The 24,608-nt window shown below is 40.2% G+C and overlaps 1 protein-coding gene across 3 annotated transcripts in view; it reads right to left on the reverse strand.

Moving 5' to 3' along the window:
* The window catches only part of LOC102690245 (disintegrin and metalloproteinase domain-containing protein 9), a 60,856-nt gene extending 36,519 nt beyond the window's left edge, over positions 1-24,337 (reverse strand). For all 3 annotated transcript variants that reach the window (XR_011182882.1, XM_015340271.2, XM_015340265.2), the window contains exons 1-4: positions 23,753-24,337; positions 12,143-12,246; positions 6,377-6,435; positions 3,132-3,210 (exon numbers count right to left, since the gene is read on the reverse strand). Coding sequence is in view for 2 of the 3 variants with exons in the window: in XM_015340271.2 (XP_015195757.1) it covers positions 3,132-3,210; positions 6,377-6,435; positions 12,143-12,246; positions 23,753-23,837 (327 nt within the window). In the remaining variant the exon portion in view is untranslated. The remainder of the gene's footprint in view (positions 1-3,131; positions 3,211-6,376; positions 6,436-12,142; positions 12,247-23,752) is intronic.
* Between the last annotated feature and the right edge of the window lie 271 nt (positions 24,338-24,608).

The following is a 24,608-nucleotide window of genomic DNA, read 5'->3' on the forward strand; positions in this document are numbered from 1 at the left end:
AGTGAAATAGTGCATGTTATTGTGCTATAGAAGCTTTCCAATTTACTTTCCATCACCATGTAGAACTAAGCTCACCTGCCTAAGATATACTGTCTGCAGGGTCTTTTTAATATACTGGTGACAGGCTTCGGGCTTGGCTGTAGAGAGTTTCCAAAAGTAAGCTCACCTGAGTAAAGGGATTTTCCAGCATAACCTACAGACTACCTCTTTACTTCCAAAAATCAGGCCAACTGCCCAATCTAGAAAGAAAACCTCCTTTCTTGTACCCCTTATAAAAAGCAATACGCATTATGCTTTGCTGCTGCAAAAAGGTTTGTGTAAACAATTCCCAAAGACAGCTGCTCTCAGGTTATAAAGCAGAGGGCAGGGCAAAGCAGCAGGTAGGGCTCTGGAATATCACAAGTCAAGGGTGGGGCTGCGGACGCTGTTGTTTTCACCCTTGATCAATATACTTTACCCAGTGGCTCTGGTCCCCACAACTGTACAAAATGGTAGCCCTGGATCCCATTCTGGGGGCGTCCCATACCCCAAGGTCCACTCAGGCGTGGGTAAGGAAGGGCCTTACGTTTACTACATTGTAGTGCACAGCAAGCTGATCTGATTTCTTTCAACTTTAAACAAAAATATTTTCACTGAAGCATGTCTGAATGTTATTCAGACATAATGTTGTAAAGAGGACATCTGCTCAGGCTTAGTCAGAATGTAAGCAAATATTGTACAAATGTGTAAACGACGTTCATACTGATCTGAAAACCTTCCTTCACTTTCTGTTCTGTGAAAACCATTTACAAGCTGTGTACAAGCTCTGTAAGCCTAGGAAAGGTTGCATGTGTTGGCAATATGTTTTATAAGCTTATTTATATAGCATCTTTTTTTTATACATTTCTAAGTGCTTTGCAAAAAATCTATACAGATAGGAATACAGACAGTATAATATATACAGATTAATATAAAGAAACAGGAGTAAAAGATAAAGTATAAAAGTGAGACTAAAAACCAGACTTGAATGCAGATTGATTCAAAATAGATTCAGGAGAACTAGTACTAAGAATAAACATTATTTTGGGAAAACAGGCAGATTGGCCACAAAACTTTTTTCATCCATTATTTTTTAATAATTATTTTGCTTCTATCCTTGTGCAATTAATGTGTCCATTTATGTAGAAAACAGCTTTACGGAAAACCAGCTAAAGTCAACCCTTTGAATACAGGAACAATCAATTATCAATACCAGATGAATGGGATCAGTTTCAATGAGTCACATCACATAGCAATGGAAAATAGATTTTATTGATACTTTACAACATACCTTATAGTCTGTTGAGACAACAAGATTGACCTATACAGTGGTCAGCTCCTCACAGACACAAAATAGGAATCACGGGAAATCCTGTTTTCTCCTTAAAATGCATCTTGAACTTCAAATAACAGGCTACTGAGCCTGATTAAAAACAGAGTAACCCAGAACAAATCAAACCTCAATCACACATCACTCACCAACTACAAATTCCAAATACTCTTACTGTGGTTTTCCACTGAGCAGCTCCAAGAAGCATTTAGTAAATGGAAAACTGCCATCAAGAGACGCATTTGTAATTTGTTGCTTAAGGCTGGATTGTGGTTTTGATACGATTAAGGACTTTTTTAAAAAACCTTTTGTCTTATCTCTCACAAAACTGCTCATTTGCTAAAAGTAGACATTTAAATGAAAAACTCGTGGGTAGCTCAACTGAGACAGGCTCATTCTCACAGAAACAGCTACTGAGCAAATTTCCAAACTACTGTACACCCTTCCAAAAACCCCTGAAATCCCAAGAGAGTACTGAAACACTAGCAGCGATTACACTAGAAATCATGCAGTTCTGACTGGAATGCAGTCTGGGATACTACTTTCTCTTTCTTCAGACGCCCAACACACTCAACTGTTTTCAACTTGCATGCACTACATACACAGCAGCACACCGGCAGTGCCAGTTGAAGACTGCTCCCTCCACACTGCCACAGATACCTCAGGGTGCGGCCAGAACACCGTGTTCAGTGATACCGAGTGCTTCTAGACATAGGCGACTTAAGGAGCTGTCACTAAAGTCTGGGACTGGGACTACCAATCTTCGGACACAATGTCTTTTGTTCATATGTCTACCTGAATCCAAAAAAACATATTTTACAAGGCTGGGAGCAGATTGAGATTTGCACTTGGTTACCTTCACCTGCAAAAATTGTTCTTTGGGGAAGAAGTACAGCTAGGTAACATCTTGTCAGTGTGGACAGTGCGACAGCATGGTAAAATGCCTTTTCTCATCTTCAAATCTTGTTTAGTGACTTGTTTTTTTCCCTTACTTACCTCGTGCAAGCTCCTATTTTTGGATGTTGTGCGGTCTTAAAAATGAATTTTAAAAAATAAAATGAAATCACATTAACTCTCCAACTTCTATCCAAAATAAAATGAAGAAAATTAAGAATACAGCTTTCACAGGTTATACGGGAAACTAAGAGCCTAAATAGTCAACGGTCATGAGTAATAAGACAGATCTAACCAAGTTTTAAAAATACCACCCTTCGGAAAGAACTAGGTTTCATAGAGTTTTATACATTTAAAACTACAGTACTTTCACCAACAGTTAAACGATTTACTCACTATTGGCATCAGATGTTCAGATGTACAAACACGTTTGTATACCCTCAAAATATCCATTCAATGCACTTAGCCCACTTTTATTATCACACTAAATAATTAAATGGTAGTAAACTGAAACAATCAACTGCAAAACACATTGTCCAAGGGCCTGCTTCTGTATTCTTATTGTCAGTGAAGCACATCAGTGTTGTGTAAAGAACACTAACATAAACAAGCTTGCACAGACATGTCAGAACAGCAACAAAGAACACAATATGTTTATGAACACCACATTCATAATTTACTGAAGACTGCCAAATATACAGAATGAATTAAGAACTATTTTGCATTCTGTAGGGTTACTGCTGCTGTGGGAGGTATCGATATGACATTTTGTCCGTCTGTGAACAAGCTTCATATAAAATAACCTGAATCTTTTTAAGACTGTTAACAAAGCAGTCATGTTAGAGTGAAGCAGGTAACATGTTCTTGCATAGTGAGCACCAGATCTTACCTGCATCTCTGGCTTCTGAGTAATCAATGAACCATCCATGGAGTATGTATACAATGTGAAGTCTTCAGGAAGGAGAATTCTGCAGGACAAAATGGTGATCATGGATGGCATTGCTTCTACTGCCAAGCAAATAAATAAACATGGTAATTAAATTCAACTTCATTGAATTATTTCTGTTTTAACAGCAAATTTCGTCAGCCTACATATTCAGGACATACCACCCTCCCTCCATACAGAATGTTAAAAGCATTACTGTCATGCTTTATTTGCAGATAAAGACAAACCCTCTTTTCGCTGCTCAACAAAACGCCCAGGCCCGCAGTGTGGGGTGAATTTCATGCAGGCCTCCAAGCTCAAAGCACTAGCAATACAAAAGAACACTCTTCTCTCAACATTTTTAGATGTCCCGCCATACTTTTTTACACACAGCAAACTATCCAAAAGGACTGGTGAACTGGTGAACTTGACATTCACCTTTTCTATTGCCCAGACGCCTGTGACAATAAACTTCAAAGTGATTTTATCTCATCCCTCCCAGTCTCAGCATTTGTCTTCCCTCTATTGCGTCACTCATCTGCCACATGGCCCAGTGAAGGCAGCAACTAAACTGTCCTCCGAAGCCACTGCTGTACAGGTGAGAGCTCCATGTTACATCTCTGTTGTCCTGCTTATAAACTAGAACACCAAGGGAATATGTGCACCTTCTTAGCTGAGAACATTATAACTGGGGCAGTTCTGCCATAAAGCACCAGGCTTGTAACCTGCCTCAGGAAGATGTTAGAACACTATAAAGGAAATACCGCAAGCATTTTTTATGTGGTTTCTAAAATATTTTTTCTGTTAACCATGAGCCGAAACGATGAGGCAACTGCTTCAACCTGAAGCACTGGCTGTGGAATTAAAGTCAAAAGATTAACTTTGAGAGTTTTCTTTCATCAGCTTCAAGATGAATAAGGTATTTGTTCATTCCTGAAGAGACTGCCCCTATTTTTGTAGAGAATCCTTTATCGCAGACTGACTTCCCGTCTCATCCCATGCTGTGTAACCCTCTGTCACCATACTCCCTTTATATTCCCTAATAGGATATTAGCTATACCTGCTGAAAGCAATTCTAAAAAAAACAGAATTATCCCATTTCAACTGATCAGTGGGAAAAGAACATCTCAGGGGACAGAGCACACTTGTTCTCTAAAAGAAGAATTTTAATAGATGGCTGTGCTCTCATTGCTGACAAGTGGGCTGCTTTCTCGACGGTTGCTGCATAAATAAAAATGAAAGTTTAATGTTGAAATCGATCTAGCAACCAGGAGCCAAGCTGAAGCACAGTGCTGATCTCGGAACCTGCTGCAAACACATTATCACTTCTTAGCACAATCCCGCAGCTATAATCATTACAGAATTCAAGGTACATTATTTTTTATAGTTCGTGTCAGAGCTACAGATTGTGTTTAATAACAATAACAATAGTTATGGTACATTTTCCCAGCCTCAAGGCTAATGTACATTAGACGCAACAGAGTCTGTGAGCACCTGCTACCTACACTGGGCAAATCAAGAATTGTACATCATCATAATCTTCAAATGAAAACTGTCACAGACATAAGAATCTATGATATGTCAGCAGGATTTCATTACGTTTTAAAAATACCAAAACCAAGTTTTGCTTTATCATCACACAAATGTAAAGCCAAACCATCGTTCTAATCACCCAAAAGCACCAGTCCACGCCTAATTTTTGACATTAACAATTTCCTGCATCAAAACTCATCACCATTTAAAAGGATTTCAGTTGAATAAACAGATGATTCCTAATGAACATTTTAACATTCTTCTTATTTCTCCAGACCCTTTAATCAGCTAAAATAAAAACAATCTTTCGACGTGGCACTTGGAGGACTCATCTCTTTCAGTCTTCTCTGTCTTGGTAAACGAGTTGCTGGAGTGGTGACCATATTGCTGAGCGAAGGGACGGCACTCGTTTCTGCAGGGAATGTGGTGCACATGTGCACATGGTCCCAACAGGAAGAACAGTTGCAGACGTGGCAGCTTTCACACCAGCGTTGGGTGTGAAAAACTTACACTGGGTCTCAGCTGCATTTCCGGGAAGATGACTGCCAGAAAACCACCACATGGTCAGTTTTTCCCAAGCCCTGCTCATGGAGTACCCCTGTCTCTTCATTCTAACTGTGCTCTTTATCAATTAAGCTTACTGCAGCCTTAATTGCACAGTTCAGAATAGTTCTGGCTCTTAAACATTTGAAATGACCATGTGTCCTACGCCAGGTGCTGGGATTCAAAACTCCTTTAAATTTGGTTTCTGTCCTTAGTTGGAAGTTCTTTTTAGAAATTTAGAATAGTCAATTGTTACTACTTGTTAATAGAAGAGATGTACAACAGCAATTTGTCTGCTCCCATGTAAAAACCCTGAGATAGGAGAGGATGAGGATCCTCCAGGCATCTACTTTGACCACCTTCAACGGACTCCTCTTTTATCACAGACAACACAGCCCCAGACTGGAGCTTCAGCACTGACTGGAGGAGAGGTGCGTCCCTCACTGACAGCGCCTCATGCCTGCACATGCCCAGGAAGCCGTGGGGTTTGCCTTGTCGCAAAGATCTGAGAAAGCTGTGCTCATCTAGTGCCTCCTTACCCTTGGAGACACTCCAATTGCGTTCCACCTCTTGGGAAATCCTTTCTCACAGTTGGCAAGTGACCTGGCCCAGGCTAGAGCCCGTGATCACACAGCTCAGACTGTGCCCTGCAAAAGCCTTTACTGGTTGAGCCAGTCTGGAGGTCAGATTGGGTCAGATCAGGAAGCACGCAGCACTAACCAAGCTTTTTCTGGGGAATGACTGACTGGGCATGTGTCATCTCCTCCTACTTCTGTACAGCATTAAATCAATGAATAATTAGAAAGCTAAGAAAACTTTGGCACAGCAACAATTCTCAATTAATTTGGAAAAGAGATCTGTTTACTACATTTTGTGGAAAGAATTACAATCCAAGAGATTATTTCTGAAACTAAAACCTGACTGACACCAACCAAGCAAAGTTAAAATCAATTGAAATAATTTAAGGGTGTAATATGAAAGCTGAGTTATAACAAAACAATGGAAAGCCCTGCTATAGATGAACCTTGGCTTCTCTCACAATGAGGTCATGGTACTTAAAATTCTGACACAAACAAAAACATCTTCACCCTAATTGAGAGCAGACTGAAGTTTGAACTTCCAACGTGACTTACTCATTCTTCTCCAAGGTGACAACATGATCCCTCCCTTCCAAATGGATGACATAAGATACCTGGAGGGAGAAAAAAAAATTGATCAGTTGTAGGCCTTAAAAAAAATCAATAAAGAAAGAGTGTGCAGGTTATCCATCATTTCCTCAAAGCCCATTAGAAAAGGCTGTTTCCTGGACTCTGAAGCTTTCTCCAGCACATCTGCTAATGGCACTGGTGGGAAACTCCAACAGAATGCACGATTTTTATCACAAGATAAATCACTGTGCATCTGTCATTCTGATGAAACAGCACAGACCTTTCACTTCACTTCCACTTCAACAGAATTGCAGATACGCACAAATCAGATGTCACAGCAAACCCTGTTCAGTTCATTTTAGTTTCTGTCACCTGAAGCACAGATCACTGCCTAAAACTGTCCTAGTTCCAGCAATCACTGACATGGCTCCATAGACTGCAGAATCTTATATGACACAGATCATGTCCAAAAATAACACACAAACCTCAGTGTCACCGTACATTAGTATGCTTTATGTGATGTGAGAAAAATCTTCTTTCCACCTTTACTCCTTTCACAAAATTAAATGAAAATACCTTTGAATTAAAATACCTAAGTAGTGGGAGAACCATACTGTACTAAACTCTCGAGTTAATTTTCCAATCACCTGCAAGCAGGCAGTGTTGAAAAAAGGAATGTGTGTTATTCAGAAAAGGCAGGTCTATAAATAAATATTAGACCAATCAATTAATTTATAGGAACTTGCATTTCTAACCAATGTCATGAAAACAAATGATCTGGGATCTTTCAAAATCGTTCCTAATGATACAACAGAATTAATCTGGGTAGGACGGAATGACAAGACCTGATGAAGGACCTAAGGCCATAAGTAGGTATCCCAAGGGGATCAACTGTCACTATAGTGGAGAGCAGACTGGGCTCTATAGCCTGGAGGGCTCTTGGTTTAAATCTGGACAATAGCATTTAGCCAGATGTAAGCAGGAAACTGCAATCAGTGGAACAGAACTAGCCTGAGCTCCGTCAGCTTGTAGAGGGAGAGGGTATCCTTGGCCTGTGGGGCAAGAAGATCACCAACCCCCCCACCTGCAGCAGATTCTGATGAAGCCTGCAGCATGAGAAAAAGTGTATAGCTTGACCACAGCACACTCTCAGAGACGCACATGCTTTATGTTGTCTTAATCTCCCTTGCACCAATGCAACAATGAAAGCGGTTACCAAGGTGATTAAAAACTGCTCAATTTCAAAGACGGAGGAAGAAACGCATTTGTAGATCTGCTTTTTCTGAAAATAACAATGCAATAAAAAATGAGACTCCCGGAAACGGATGGATTATTATCTGTCTCTAGACGGCACAGTACATAATTGCTATTTTTGCTTATACTGTATGCAAGAAGGCAAAGGTCCAGCCAGGTAGCTGGGTGGAGGCAGGGCTGGGAAGCAGCAAAGGTGCCAACAACTGGCTGTTCATCACCACACCACACAGGAAACTCGCCTCTCTCGCTCATTTCCCAAACAAGCCTGTCCCCTCCGTCTCAACAGTCATTTCCCAGCACTCCAGCAAAGCTGCCCAGCACACCCTTAGGTCCTCCTATGAAGACTGGCTGTGCTGAACTGAGATTCTTTCCCAGCACTGTCCTGCAGACCCACATCACCTTCTAATACAGTATGTGCTCACTCTGAGTTCCCAGTTCTCACATCATTCACTTAAACAGACCAACATTTACCCCAATTAGGTGTTTTACTGACTTTCAGAATTAAACAGATAACCAGACATCTTTACCAATATATTTTCTGAAGTCTAAACCAATGTTTAAAAATGTCTTGTTGGGCAAACAAGTTAAGTAACAGAGCTCAGGTGGAATGAAAAGCCAGAAGATGGGGACAACCTGCAGGAGCAGACCTAGGGAATTCTTGCTTTGTCAGATTAACTTTTCTATCCAGCGGAAGAAATAAATTATGTATTTATAAAGGTATCGTCTTAGTTCATTAGACTCAAGACATTTACTGAAACGTCTTCATTTTCGGAAGATTAATTTGCAAATAATAACTAGATAACTAGCTAAGATTTTATAACTATTCTGTATATCATATACCATTTAAAATTACACAGCATAATATGATTTTACCCTATTTGGGAAAAGATTTTTCTTTTAAAAAGTCATCCGTAAGATACTACTAAGGATTAGTTCACAATGTACAATGATATAAGCTTTTGTCAAACAAGAGCTGATATTAAAAGTGCAGCAGAGGCAATATGTAGGAAAAGAAAGAAAAACCCTTATTATATAATCTCTCTAGGTCTCTGTGAGTAATTTAGTTCAACTGCCAAGTAATTTAGCCTGCAATGAAATCTAGACAGTAACACAGTGAAAAAGAAAGACATTATCATGTTAATTACACTTCAGGGGGAGATAAATTAAAAAAACGAAACCAAATGAGTTTTTGCTTCATTCATTTCTGGACAGCATGCTATGCCCTCTTAATATTAATATTCTTCAAAGATATTTACAATGAGAACAAAACACAGGTCCATGCAATCAGCGTCATTTCCTCGAAAAGCTAGTTATTCATTGTAGCATTATCTCACCTTCTAAAGGTATCTGTGGAGATGAAGCAGCTCTTCTGGATGTTCATTAATTTCATTGTACAGCAGGTATTATTATCAGTTTCTCCTGATAGCTTTTTCTTCAGCCCCCACACTGATGCAGCACCTGTTCTTGACAGATGGCTCCTATAAAGCCCTGTAGTACTTGGACTCCAACTGTAATAGGTGTGATTTGGCCTCAAACACCATAGTGCACAGCCAACAATGAAAGCTGGAGATTCTGAAGAGCAATGGCTCCTGTCAGTTTTCTTAGATTGTAATACGGTCGCACAGCTACTGCATGAAGTGTTTTATAGTAGCGGCCTTTGGCACAATGTTAATGGATTTGCAGTCACCATAGTATAATGTTCAGTGAAAACTGGAGATATTCAACCCAGATATTTCTGCACAAGTGCAAGGTGATCAAACTTAATTCACATAGTTTTAGGGATAAGAAAACATCCCCAAAGAAAACATATCCTGCTCCATTTCCAAAATCAGACAATAAAATCAAAGTGATGCAGCTTCTGAATTGCATTTAGTGCCTGAACATAATCTAATTCAAATGCTCATTACCTCAGATGTCACCAATTTATTTTACCAATTAAGCATTAACAGCAGCACACCAGTGCCAATCAGTCATGCTAAACACACAAAAATCCACTGTAGAATCATTTATACAGAGCTATGTGTCTTTCCCACATTTTTATGAGGAAAGGTGATAAAACAGTGATAGAATCCTTTTAAAAACTTAAAAATGTTCTACAAATGAACTACAGCAAAATGGCATGGCAGCAAAAAATTACAGCCTGGGCTCCTTCAGCTCACAGGTACAATGAAAAAAGAAACTGTGCCGAACCCAGGTTTAAAGCCTTCTCATAGCTCTGGATTTTAAAGTCAACCCTGCCCTTAGCTGATCTGCTAAACATGTATTTTATCCACATCTTAACCATATCGCAGCTTCTTTTCTTGTTTTTTTTTTTACTCCAGCCTCTCCCATAAAACAGCTCACCAGGGCACGATTGCAAAAGCCAATGACATCACCACGTGCCAGCGTGTCAGAGTTCCAAAGAATTCCTACACCAATTCACCTCCACCAAGGGCTGTTTGCAGACCAGTCACACAGCTCATGTTATCATCTCTTTGGTTTTTCACCCCCATCTGGTGAAGAAATCAAGTTACCAGATCTTCTCGGGGAGAGGAGGACAAGTCAGGAAGCTAGTTCCACTGAATGCAAGAAGTGAAGTTCTTTGCTGAGCTTGCTCATTCCATACAGCCCATTTCTGCAAACTATATAGTTGCATATTTACTGTACATCTTTTTCTGTGTCAGTGGCTAATTTAAAACACCTCCTGTCAACACTCTACAAGTACATTAGGAGAAAATCACAGCCCTATGCAGTTGAAAGCATAGGGTTAATAGGGTAATGTGAATGTGATTTGGAAAAAACATCTTAGTCATATGACCAGCATAAAGAACCTCCCTAAAAGGACAGCTGGCCAATGTTCTAGGGAAACTATCCATAACTACATTACGAAATACAAAGGCCTGCTATGTTAATATCAACACAGCCAAAGAGTGGAATTGTCTGGTTTCCCACAAAACAATTTTGCAGCAGAGGTAAAAATATCAGTGTACTGTACATGTTTGTATCACAAACACTACATGACTCACAGAATGAAGCTATCATATACTATTGGGGTTGTGTTTTCTCCGTTTTGTGCTATGTACATTACATGTTACAATGTGTTTGTTAATCCTTCTCATGCAAATAGGAATGAGCTCTGCATTTTTGAAGCTTTTTGGAAAGGGAAAGATAGTCCGGTTAATCAGTGACCAACAGTGTTTGTATTTGCAGGTTTCTGCAATATGCTTCCATGTTTCCATCACAATTTTGCTGCATTTAGTTGCTTCTCATCAGTTTTTCTTATACAGTACTTCAACAGAAACCTTTTCTATATTAAAAAGTGGAGTAGATCTTTCTTCTTTCTACTTTTGAGGCAGAGACATAATTTGAAAGCTGACAAAATAATCTAGCTGTCACAGCAGCTGTGACATGAAGAATCGATAAGAAACGATACTGATACTTCTTTGCTGATGCTCTGAAAATTGTATTAGTAATGTGTTTGGAATTTTCAAAAGGGGTTTTTAATTTAAATAATTTGCCATTTAACAATTACATATTTCCCAAGTTTATTTGAATTGCCAATTATTACTTCTCCCAACCTGAAATCTCCAATAACTGGGCTTAGAGCAACGACCCCTGTGCCCACATGAAAGCAAAAGGAAGTTTAGACAGGCTCCATCAACCACCCATTGGGAAATTCATCTCTTGGCATATTACAAACTCCACAGTAACACAGAGGAGTTTCAGAGCTGATTGGAGGAGAGTGTTCCTCACTGCCATCATATCGAGTCTGCAGACAAACAGGAAGTCATATTGGTCACCGTTTCCCTGGAAACCGAGGAAGCCAACAAATATCAACGCCATACCCCTAGTGCCACTGCATTACCTGCGTCGCCACCTGGAGCTGCTGATGATTCGACCCAGCTCGATCTTGTGTAGTCTGGATTATAGAGCTCAAATGGCACCCGGAAGTGAGAGCCTTTACCAGCAGAACAAATCCAGGTCTGGAGGGGCTTTGTTTGCCAGGGAATTCCTGCTTATACATTACGGAAACATACTATCAAATACCAGATGTGTAATTACAGAACAGCAGTTGGGCTTAAGCTTTAAATTGTTGTCAATTCCAAAGGTGAAAGACTTAGCCAGTATCAGGTTAAGCCTGGTTTATTTAAGTGAGTGCTTCTGTGCCTGTCTGTCTAGCCGTGTGCGCCAACGGCTTTTCTGCTCAGCAGGGAGCTGCAATTCCAAACACCCTCCCCGCACACCAGCACTAATGAGGGTGCTGGGAAAGGAACATTCCTTATAATGAAGCCATCACCCCAAGAGCACAGTTTTGGTACTCAAGAGCAGCAATAGATCGACACAAAGACCAGCTATTGGAGAATGCTCTCGTTTTGACTTGCTGGGCCCCAGACTGTATGGCATGCAAAAGTCTTATTACTTATCCCATAATCCCTGTATCTGGGAGCTGCAGCTGAAAGTGTGAGAGAAGCCTGGAGCACGCAGTGTTGCAGAGTGCGTGCGCTGCTGTGTTCATACCTTGTCAGAGGCAGCATGGCTGAGGTCACGTCGGTGTCTTCCTATTAGCTGTGGAACCACGACTTCATATGCAGACAGCTGGGAGGTCTGATGAGAGGCTGAGCCTTAGAGTGAAAGGCAAAACAGAAAAGAAACTGTCAGTGAGTGCGAGGAAGAATGTTTTTACAAAACACGAGCACAATTCAAAATGTAACGATTTCATGATGCGGAGAGATTTCCAGACAGGCCAAGAAACACACAGTAAATGAGTAAAATGGAAGAAAAAAAAAGTTAACATTATGAGATTTTACTTTTAAAGGATTATGTTATACCACAAGAATTGAAGGCCCTGACAAATGAGAGTGAACTGTGAATGTGCCAGACAGTATCAAATAATCGGCGGCATGGTGGCGAGGTGGTGAGCACAGCTGCCTCGCAGGAGTGTGGCCCTGGGTTCGATTCCTGGGTTGCTATCCGTGTGGAGTTTATATGTTTGTATGGGTTTCCTCCAGGTGCTCTTAAGTTTCTTCCCACAGTTCAAAAATACACAGGGAGGTTAACTGGCTTCTGGGAAAACTGTCCCTGGAGTGAGTGTGTGCGTGTCTGTGTCTGTGTGTGCTCTGTGATGTCTTGTGCCCATTGCTTGCTGGGACAGGCTCTGACTCCCCAGTGACCCTGTATTTGATAAAGCTGTCAGAAAAAGGATGGAAATGGCTACGTCCTCATTTTTTTCCCCTTTCCCCCCCTTTGTTACCTGCAGAATAACGGAGTGACTACTGTATGGTCATTTCCTGTGCTGTGAGTTTTGAGGGAGAGGCAGTACAGACAATACAATGTGGGGCATCCTCTGACAGGAACCCGACTCCCAGATAAGGTATCAGCAAGTTTAAATCACGCACTATGTGCAAGAAAAAAATTTAAGTAGACACTGGCCAACTGAAGTGTGAGGAGACATTCCACAGATACTATTTTCATCATAACCTATGATAATTTGTGTGGGTTGCAATATTTCAAGCACTTGGAAAGGTCAAAAATGACAGCAGACCATTCAGCCAGCTTCATTTGTTTATCCATTAACAGCTTACTCATTTTACAGCCCGGTCAAGCCTTTTTTTCAGAGCAGTGATCTATGGCACAATAGAGAAGTCAGTCATTTCAATTCACAACATCCAGCAATTGTTGTCTTTATATGATCCATCATTTTGCCATGCAATGAGATCTGATGTAAATGTTTGCAAAGTTGCATGTTTAAGTTTGCTGCATTTACAAGTCATTAAAGTTTCTTTTAGTTAACTGTATAGGTAGTTTTAGCAGTATTTTGATCTTATGCTTTTTCACCAATCAGATGCTCTTGCAAATTTAATGTTTGGAACAGAATTATCTAGCTAAATAAAATGGATCTAATTACACAGCTGAAGCCACACAAAAAAGAGAGATTGTTTTAATAGTGCCCTCACACACTGTGGGTGTCTAAATAAAAAAAAAATACTTCACAAATCTCAAGGAAAGCTTCAGTGTCAAGTTCTGGTGTGGCCCAAATTTCTTCAACCTTGTGAGGGCACCAGAATAACACTAGTGGCTTCCTCCAGAATCAAGAGTGAAACACGAACCAGAGGACAAGCGGATACTACATGGATGTACAGAAGTGCATTTAAAACTAAGAGCAGATGGCAGTTCTTTATCGAAAGGGAGGATGAAACAAGCTACTCAACCATATTAGTGAAGCTAATTGGCTTGTTTCAAGAAACATCTGGATGAGATCTTTGGAGTAATAAGCTATTAACTACCAAATGAGCTAGATGGGACAGAAAGGCTTCCACTCATATGTTCTTATTGGAGTCCCATAATCTGTTCATCACAACTGATGGCACCAATGGGAGCAGAATGACAGATGAGTCATCTGGACTTACTTAGAAGGTGGCTTAAGGAAAGACCATACAGCATGGTAAGTGGCTGAATCTCTTTACAGGCTGTAAACTGCAACAAAGCAAGGTGACTCTATTGAAAGCTTCCACATTGAAGCCCAGTCTAAACAGTGGGCTCCATAAACTGGCAGTAATCCAGTATAAAAGGGCTGGAGTTCAGATATGTACAGTATAGGTTTCGCATGTCTACACTTCCTCCTTCTAACTGTGCAGAACAGGAGGTATTGCTGTAGGCTATGATGTAAGGAAACAACTGGGGATGATGAATCGGCCAACAACAGCAACAAAAAAAAAGAAAGTACAAAAAACGTTTAAGAAATAGACTGCAGATTGAACAACAAAGGCATTACATTTTTTACAGAGCTGTCAGTGTTTAGACTGAAATAAACTACACAGCCATGCTGTGGAAACAAGTGCAGTGGTGTGATTCGGAGGTTATGATTAGATCAGCGTTTCCTTGATCCTGAAGGGTCAAGTGAACCCGATGGTTTCAATTCCAGCCGAGTTCACTTAATAGAACTATCTCACCTGTTTAAGAAGAGAAAACCATCAAGCAAGTCACAATAATCCAACTATGACCTAGACATAGTGTCCAAATACATTATAACTACAGTGTTCCCACCTTGTAATCTCATCAGATCTCAGATGGGGCAGGGATGGGTGTGGACATTACTGGGATGGGAAACTAAGGAAAACCAGACTGCTTTTGAAAGAGCTCCAGAACAGCCCAGTAAGAGCCAAAAACCGTTAAACAACATATTTTAAAATCTTAGAATAAACTAGACTATTTGAAAAAAGCAAGCAATCCAAAATATACAATTCTAAAAGTTCTAATGGTATTTTAATCCAAATAGATCTTATCAGGACAACAAACTCAGCACAGTCTTCAACAATCAATAAAACGGTTAACCTGAAGCTGTAACTTATTGAACTGCAGTACATTGTATTTGAAAGTCATGTTATAACCCAGCTGTCGCTTCTAACTTCACAGATAGACCCCAAGGTAAAAGCTTGCAAGCAAACTAAATCTTTGAATAGTGGAAAGCAAACGTGGACAAAGATGTACCAAAAGATTTTCCTCCTTTATAGTGTGCTTTTGCATTCATTTCTGAATCATACCTGTAGTTTCAGTGAAGTCAAGCTTGTCTTTAGAAAAGATGTTTAAAAAAAAAACTCTGAAGCAGCAGCTGGCCTTGAGTTTGAAACCTTTCTCACTGAGTCAAGGCCACTCGCCAATTTTCAATGTAAGAATCAGTGCCAAGAATTAAATCTGAGGTTAAAGTTAGAATCAAGAGCTTGAAACTGAATGCAAAGCAATTCTGTCAATTTACAAAGCACAACAACTTTGCAGTTTGTTTGAACTAAACTAAAAAGACTGGGGCAGTAGGTGTCATGGTCATACTTGTCTTATTAAAAAGCAGTCAAGAGTTTTCATAATTAGTAGAAACGAGACTGTTTTGCCATTGGCACTGTCTTGTGCCTTTATTATTGAATACATCCTAGAAGGAATCAAGGGAATTAATGTTATCTGCCAAAAGTGACTGGGATTTGCCCAAGAGGCAGTGCACAATTAGCACAATCGAGATGAGAGTAGCGGGATTAGTTAGCCAAGAGATGCTTGAGTATCACCACAAGCCTGCAGACATCAGTGAAGGATGTATCTTTCATCAAATCAGCACTGAACCTCCTGTACATTACGGAGAAGTGGGTGATGTGTCACCATTACATCTTGATGATGATGATACTTTTGAATTACAGAGATTGTGCAGGTTGGAGGATCAGACCTGCATTTCCCCATTCTTCCTGTGTGTGTACAGGGAGCTGAGATTTGGGTGGGCCTGACCAGTCTAGATTTTCATAACCTGGACAAAAATAATAAATAATAGGGACAAGATAGCAGTTGAAAGAGCACTCTGTCTTTTTTCTTTAGCCTTCATGCTTCAGTCTTGTAGCTGCTACACAATTACTGCTATGAAAGCATTCTTCAGTTATTCTCACAGTGCTTTCAGGGAAAGGTTTGGAATAACTGAGGTGTCAGACACTTGAAATTAAAAAAAGCTGATCGAAGACTCTTTATACTGTCCTTTGTTGGATAAAGTGAAAGGAACTGCTTCGCCTTGCAAAGAAAGAAGAGATCTTCATTCTCAGAAAGAACACTTTTTTCATTTTATAACATAACTCGAAAAGCCCTGACAGTTAAAACGAAGACTGATTAAAACTCTCGAGGAGTCAATCAGTTTTAATTCTGTACAATAAGACTCATCATCAAAAACTAAATAAATGTTTCATATAGCTCCAGATACAATTGCAGAGCCTGTTAACCAATCTTTGCAACTATACAAAATGATTTAATTCACAGTACTATTGCTATACTCTAGGAAATGTACTTCACAAAGCATTGTGGTCTTTTTTCAGGTGCAGACCTTCAGTGGTGGACAAAGTCCACCTCCTCCAGTACATAAATAACTTTGAGATCCTAGGGATGAAAGGAACAATAACAGCAAGAATTTGGCTATAACAGGGAGTAACATGAATGTACTGTATTTTCCAACAACATAATGCCCTTTAAATGTAATGCTTAAATGTTTTCAAAAGCAATCTGCTTATGAATTTAAAAAAAAATCAGCACCATCTGAGTGAATAAATATTGAATGATTTACATAAACTGCACCTGTGATTTGGAAACAACATACACCTTTATTTCTGGTGGAGTAATCTGTCATCTCTCTTGTTCAACAACAGGCAACAAAAAGGTGCAAAAAATATAAGCATCCTGGAGGCAAACGAGGCAAGAGGAGGAACAGGATGTAAATTAATCAGGTTTGGGAGAGAGTGAATCTGGCTAAGAGCTACGTTCCAAATACTGAAACACCAGCTCAGCTACAATACATAACTAAAAGCACAAAAAGATCTGCCGTTAAAATGAGACATTATAAACTAAAAAACAGACTATAGGACTAGTAACAAAAAAAATATTTTATAGCATATATGGTATAACTATTATTCATATATAGTAATACATAAGCTCAGTTTATGTATGTTTTCTGAATAGGCACTTTCCATTCAGCAAGAATGAAAGTGTTCAGAAAGCGAAAGAATGAAAAATCTTGGTTTAAAACTGTAACCACAGAATTAATGTTTTCAATTTTAGCTGCTAGTCTTAAGAGAACCCTAGGTGAATAGTACATATAAAAAGTGACTAAACAGAAATTAAAAAGTTGGATGTGACTGAAGATTTATATTACAGACCATTCGACAAGAAAGGCCTAAAAATCTGAACCCAAGAACGCTTCCCTTATACAGCAAAGACACTTGAGGCTGAGAATGTTTTAGATGTACAGTACTGTAGCAACGCTGTCCAAATACACCAATGAGGCAATGCCCAGTGCTGTTCACAGAATTACCTTGTTTCAGGACGAAAATGGCTTCAGTGCTCTAGTGTTCAATGAACCGGATTTGTTACAAAACTTGAAGACGGCTTTTGTCTATTGTTTCTAGATCAGTACCTTCTGTGTGTGTGTGCGTAAGCATGCATGCGCCAGCAGAATTTCTCTACCTTCAGGATGGAGAACAGCAGCACGGTGAGAAGGAATTACCCTTGAACGCTGCCTCAGCCACCGGCAAATGCTCGTTTGGGGTGTGCCTTTTCTAATTGAAAATCTTTCATTACGGTAAAAAAAACACCAGGCAAAAATGGCAGCTGCGGGAGTTTACAGTCGCATTTCACTTCTGCTTGTGCGACTATCATTTTCAGCCTGTGTGTGGGAAGTGACAGGCATGCTAGCAGTGCTCCCTGCCAGTTGCCATGGCAACCTTCTTACCTTGCCAAAAGAATGCCTAAACGAATGCTTATAGAAACTGCAGCAGAAAACATTCAGCTGGAGTCTGCTGGTGACCAGTACCTACTGTACCCGTTCAGAACATTTTACAAGACTATACAGACCAGCTTATTACAGCATTACTTTCAATGAAAGCGTTTACATTCTACTAGCAAATAATACGTTTATGAGAAGTTGACTGGTAAGCAGTTAAACCAGTTTGTAATTTCTATTAGAACCAACTGGAATTTCCACTAAGGAAGGCTGAAATGCAGCCAATTGCCAGCCATATTGCTGAACAAATAATTAGCCTGCTAATTTGTACCACTTCCGCTGAGGTGTGATACTCCAGTTCACTGTGTAATGGCTCTTTGCTTTCTATGCAATACGGCAGGAAAAGATATGTTTGTCCATTTCAAGAGAAAACCTAATTAGGCATAAGGTTATACAGTACATCAGCTCAGACCGATGCTGGAATTGAACTTAAATTTCACTGGAACCGAAACAGAAAGCAGCACTTACAGTCACAATTGATAAAACGGTTTACAATTGTAAATACCCAAGCAGTAAGGATTAACTAAAAATGGAAGATAAATGATGTCTGGCGTGCCCAAGCAATAAAGGGGGCAGGTAAATAAAATGCACTAAAAGTTCTTTTAGCTGGGATGAAAAGATAGATCTATTGTCCAGTAGCTTGACTGACAGAGCTTTAAATTCTACTCCACTGCCAAACGCTCAAAATTCAGCTCTCCCTTCCAGCATGTCTCTAAGCACATAAAACATACAGGCTAAAAAGAACCACAAGACAGATTTCACGGCTACCTAAAAGGTCCTGGAATTGATAAGAGACTGCAGCTTGGGGAACTTATTATTTCCCTTCTCAATAAACACATCTGAAACTTGCAAATTGAAGCCCACGGACAAAATAAACAACTGGACAAGAACCCATTCTATAAGGTGCCCAGTGTGCCGCTGTTTGCCACTCAGTATATCCCAGAACGAATCTTAAAAGTTCTCATTGTGTAGCCAGAATCCATCCATATACGTTTAATTTGACAGTGAAGGGCAAGACAATGTTTTGATATCATGTATGCATTGCTCAGAGGGGCTGTAACATGAAGTTATCCTGCCATTTGTACCAGTGAGAAAACTGCTAGCATACAGCACTCGGCACCAACAAACGTCACTGAAAGCTGCAGCAGTAAACTTATCAGGATAATGGCAAAACATTTTGTAGCAGCTACACTGACATTTTATTGGACAGAAATGACAGATAAAAAAATCCCATTAGACGCTTACGCTATCAACAACAGGGGACTTTTCACTGGCTGCCCTCCTGAGATCTCCTGTCATCTTTTGGATCAATATAATCCTCAAGCAGCTTTTTCCTCAATGAATGCAATTCTGGGTGACCTTTGAAGCAGCCCTAAAAATGACAACACCCAAGACACCAATTACAAACACAAAATTAACAATGGAGTTTCTGTCCCCATACCATTTCATGTGCCTGTTTACCGATCTTGGAGTCCCTGATGCCACGTTGACTCACTTTATCCAAAAGTGAGTAATAGGGCTCAGGTCTAACAAACAGGGCATCCACAGCACAACTCTCACATTCTCATTTTGCAAGAAAGCAATTGTTACACGACCAGTAAGAGATCATCAATCCAGCTGCTTATGTGATCTATCCTGCTACATGTCATGTCACCATGAGATTTCAGGTCTTGAGCAATGAAGCACCATGCAGTCAGGTTCCCTCCAAGCATTACAATTGGAGCTTAATGGTAAATAGACCATAAACACCTGGACTGCTGTACTGATTGGTCTGTTGTATGCAATTTGTGTGCCAAACTTGCTCATGAAATTTTTGATTAATCAGGAAAGAGCACTCAGTTATATGTCTGTCATATCCACATGGAGTGACTCATTTCAGCCTGCAACTTAGTCATGGTATAAAGGAGTGGTGCACTTGATAACTGGGGCATATTGGTTCCCTTTCTGTGTTTCAGCAACTCATTGATGAGTTATTTTCTGCTTTTGCAGAAACTTTTCTGCTTATGCAGCAGTCCAAGTCACCAGTCTTAAGACATGGTTCATTTATATAATCTGTATTGTCTGAATTAATTATGGTTTATCTTTGAACAAAGTAATTTATAACACCTGGACTGAGAGCATAATCTCAGTCATAATAATTGTTTACACTTATATAGCGCTTTTCTGGACACTCCACTCAAAGCTCTTTACAGGCAATGGGGACTCCCCTCCACCACCACCAATGGTGCAGCATCCACCTGGATGATGCGACGGTAGCCATAGTGCACCAGAACGCTCCCCATTGATAGCTGATGTGTGGTGAGGAGAGCAGAGTAATGAAGCCAACTCATAGATGAGGATTATAAGGAGATGACATGATTGATAGGGGCGAACGGGAAATTTGGCCAGGATGCCGGGGTTACACCCCTACTCTTTTCGAGAAACACCCTGGGATTTTTAATGACCACAGAGACTCAGGACCTCGGTTTTACATCTCATCCGAAGTCGCCTGTTTACAGTATAGTGTCCTCGTCACTATACTAGGGCATTAGGACCCACATGGACCGCAGGGTGAGCACCCCCTGCTGGTCCCACTAACACCTCTTCCAGCAGCAACCTTAGTTTTTCCCATGAGGACTCCCATCCAGGTACTGACCAGGCTCACACCTGCTGAGCTTCAGTGGGTTGCCAGTTGTGAGTTGCAGAGTGATATGGCTGCTGGCGAAACTAAAGGCTTAAATAAAACTTAGAGGTTTACGTTATCCAGAACAGCCCTGTACATAGTAGAGATGTAAATGAGGAAATAAAATACTGAATACCCAGAAATACTTCAGTATTAATGTTTTCTTATTGTGACAAACCTATCTTTCAGCACAAATACAGAAAAATATCCAAACCAAAGTTTCTGTAAATGGCCTTAGAAAATACAAAAAAAATGAAAACCCACAAGCTTCTAGAAATGTTAAGAAAAATCAAAAGGCTAGTCATTTATTTACAAAAGAACAATACAGTAGATATACGATGGCAGACAGCACTTTCCAGCACTCTTCTGGAACAGTGTTCAGGGCTTGGTCTGTCAAAACAAAAAACAGCCTGTGGCATTCAAAGGACATTTTCCATTATGGCCTGAAACAAAAGATGTTCTCTGAATCTTGTCATGGTCAATACAAAATACAGTAATGAAAGCAATACAGACAGCGTAGACTTTAAAAATCCATTATTGTATTTAAAATAAAACTATGCATTATAGTTTTTAAATACTTAGATGTGAGGGGGCTAGAGTATAACAATTACTAAACAGCAATCAAAGGATCTGAGATGATGTATTTGCTAAGGCTGTTTCCACTGTATAGGTGCTGTCAGAGTTGAGCCCAGTCCTCTCAGATTCCACACTATTCCTGATAATTTACACCTCAATGAAAAGGGATCCTGACTGGCAAGACACTTTTTTTAGGAAGAAAACAGTTCTGAAAGCACTGCATAATGGATCATGAAATATTTTTTATTTATAAAACACTTTTCCAATCCCAAGGATGCTGTACACAGTGATAGAGATCAGCAAAAGAAGAAAAAAACGGAACAAGAACATACAGGATCATCTGTAGGGCAATCAGACATAGGTCCTAATACAAAAGGTGAGTTTTAGGCTTAGATTTCAAAAGAGTCGAATAATTTGTCTCTTGAAGAGCCGGAGAAAGTGCAAATCATAACAACAGAGCAGCCTCTGCAAAGGCACAGTCACCAGAAGACCAAGATCCTGGCTACTGTGAGCAAAGGACCAGTCCCAACAGAACAGAGCCTATGGGAATGGAGCCTATTAAGAGCTTTAAATGTCACTACCAAGGACTTATACTGAACACTTCATTTTATAGGCAACCGATGTAGAAATTTAGGTGTAGGAGTGATATGCTATAGGGTCTGGTGTGAATTAGAATTCTAGTTGTAGAGTTTTGTACATATTTTGGAGTTTTGGAGCAAAGAGTTAGAGAAATCGAACCTTTTTATTAAAAAAAAACGGGAATTAAGTTCACAGCATCGGATATTAATAGAATTTGAGCAGATTCCTGACTGAATGGGGAAGCCATCCACCGTCGCTGTAAGGCTCTCCAGCTTTTCCCAGCTGACATTTGCTGCCCGTCAATATCATTTCCGTTGTATCACTACTTATCTTCCAAGGACTTTGACGTCAAGCAGAGTATGATGTTACGCAGACCAGCGATAACTGACGGAGGCGGCAGATCCCGAGGGAGAAGAGGTTTTAACGTAAATCTGAATATCTGCATAACAATGAAACTACGCTTATAATCCGAGCGAGGGGAAGCATCTCAATAATAAAAAGTAATGGGCCCCAAGACTAGCTTCTCTGATGGGAAAAAGTCATTCTGCTTCCAAACTGTGGAAAGAATTGTTTAATTCTTGAAAAACAAAACGACAAGCGGTATTGTAGAAAATGGGAGGTGTTTGGACAGCTCGTTATTGTGAAAGCACTTCAGATCGTAGAACCTATAAAACAGGCTTGACAACCCATTCAGCACCACTCAAGGTGTACAGTCCTACCTGAGTCTGAGCGGGAAAAAAATATCACACAACTGCAGCAAAAACAAATGTTGTCATGTTTTCAGTTAAACTACAACAATAAAGGACTTACTTTTCAATCATTTTCTAGAATTCCTCTGAACAGGATCTATTTGTCATTTAAACGATTCAATCCAGGCATGTTCAATAGCATTATCCAAGTATTAAATTACTTTCAAAAATCGACTGCCAGACGCCCTCCAAAAAAAAAAGATGAAACTGAAGAACTTATTTTTGGCAACAATAACAATCGTAATAGGCGGCCGTTTGAGATCGAGTAAAATTACAAATCTTCACAGCAAGCACAACAGATCGATGTGTTGCCTTTACGGTGAAAGACCTCCCAAAGCAGGACAACTGTTGTAGACCACAGAAAGTATTTGTCAAACCCGCTTCAATCAGACGATGCGTCTGTGGGACACCACCACAATCTGTTCCCGTTTAAAGCCAGTTACTGGAAACGCTTAAAACACACGATTAGACCGCCTGCCAAGACTGTACACCCAAGACCCTTTATAACTACAGTAGATGATACTTAAACGAACAACTCTTCGTAAATGTGTAAACTATGTGGCAGCGTGCAGGTTGACAAACACTGGATGTTTTCCCACCACGGCAACACTTCAAGAAGCCCAATTTAACACAACAACTACATGGATTATTTGAAACACAGGGAGACAAGGGGATTTTATCACTACTGTACATGCAATCGTTTTGGGTGTACACACCACCTCGCTTTAATCTATACCGGCCAACCTCTTTATTTCCATCTCAAAGCGACACTGCAAGGACAGCAGGATGATGTACGATGTGAACTGTGTTAGTTTTCTTGGCAGGTATTCACTAACCGTATAATCGAAAACTCCCTTCATCCGCTGCGTCGTTTTTTTTCCCAAAGGCTTCCCCAAGAACACCAGCCCCAATTCATTCACCTCGGTTACCTACAACATTCACCTTCAAACTGCCATTAACTTTTGAAGTGGACAATTAAATGGGCTGTATGGAGTATACAAATTATTCAGCAAAGAATATCATTACGGAACAGCTTTTAGAAACTCGCGTTTCTCAAAACGACCCGTGTAGAAACATAGCGAAGCACATGTTAGACGGTCACAAACGGTGGACCACAAAAGTTTCTCGGCAGGTTGTTGAACTGAAAAAAGGCTGCATTTGTAGGTTACGACGATGAGTATGGTACTCAAAGTGCCAGAGCAGCTTTGAGTAAAAATGTAGACTTAATTACTGAAGTCTGAATTCGTGAATAGATCGGCGTCACTTACTTTTACTACCGTAGGTGAACCCGTCTGAAAGCAAAATCCCCCAAAAAACGAAAGTAAAGCAGCTCTGGGGCAAAGTTTTACCCATCTTCGTTAAGAAATAAAGTCGGCGTAATCGCTTAACAACTCAATTCTTTTTCCTCTATCCAGGCGTTGCCTCCTAAGAAGTAGATGCCTTTTCCACATACTGTAGTAGACCACCTCCGACAACCTTTATCGAGCCATCTTTGTCTCTGTTTTTCTCTACCAAATTCCCAGATTATTTTATGAGCGGTTATTTTTCAAAGAAAAAAAACAACAACAAATGACTACCATGTGCTGGCAATAACGACTAGATATGCTGATTCACTGACTTCCCAGCGTTGTTTGTCCGGACAGCTCAGGTTGGGCTATCCATTGAGTTCGAGTGGAGTGGACTGCACGGAGCATGCGTCACTCTACAAACGGGCCCGTAGCTAAGGTTAACCCTTCTTCTTCCGCGCACACAGGCGTACGCCTGGCACACGTACCAGGCAGCAGCAGCTGTTGAAGAAGGACAATTTAGAAAGAGGATACAAAGAAAAAACGTCGCTGCAAGCCCGCACAGTGAAGAGTAACGATGATTGTACTTCGGCCAGCAGCTAGCTACAGTTGTCTGTTTTTCAAGGACGCGCTCCTTACTCTAAATATGCTGATGGAAGGGTTTATTTGTAAGGTCTGTGGAAGAGGTTTCACATTTAGGCGCATTCGTACAAATAATCTGCACGCATGAATAAATGCATATCCCTTCCTTCAGCTGTTTCTTCATTTTTGACTGTTTTCCATTTAAGACCGTGCTGAGAATAAGCTACAGAGCTCCAAATGCATCCAAAATAAGTAG

The sequence above is a fragment of the Lepisosteus oculatus genome, chromosome 2 (assembly GCF_040954835.1).
Source record: "Lepisosteus oculatus isolate fLepOcu1 chromosome 2, fLepOcu1.hap2, whole genome shotgun sequence".
Taxonomy (NCBI): domain Eukaryota; kingdom Metazoa; phylum Chordata; class Actinopteri; order Semionotiformes; family Lepisosteidae; genus Lepisosteus; species Lepisosteus oculatus.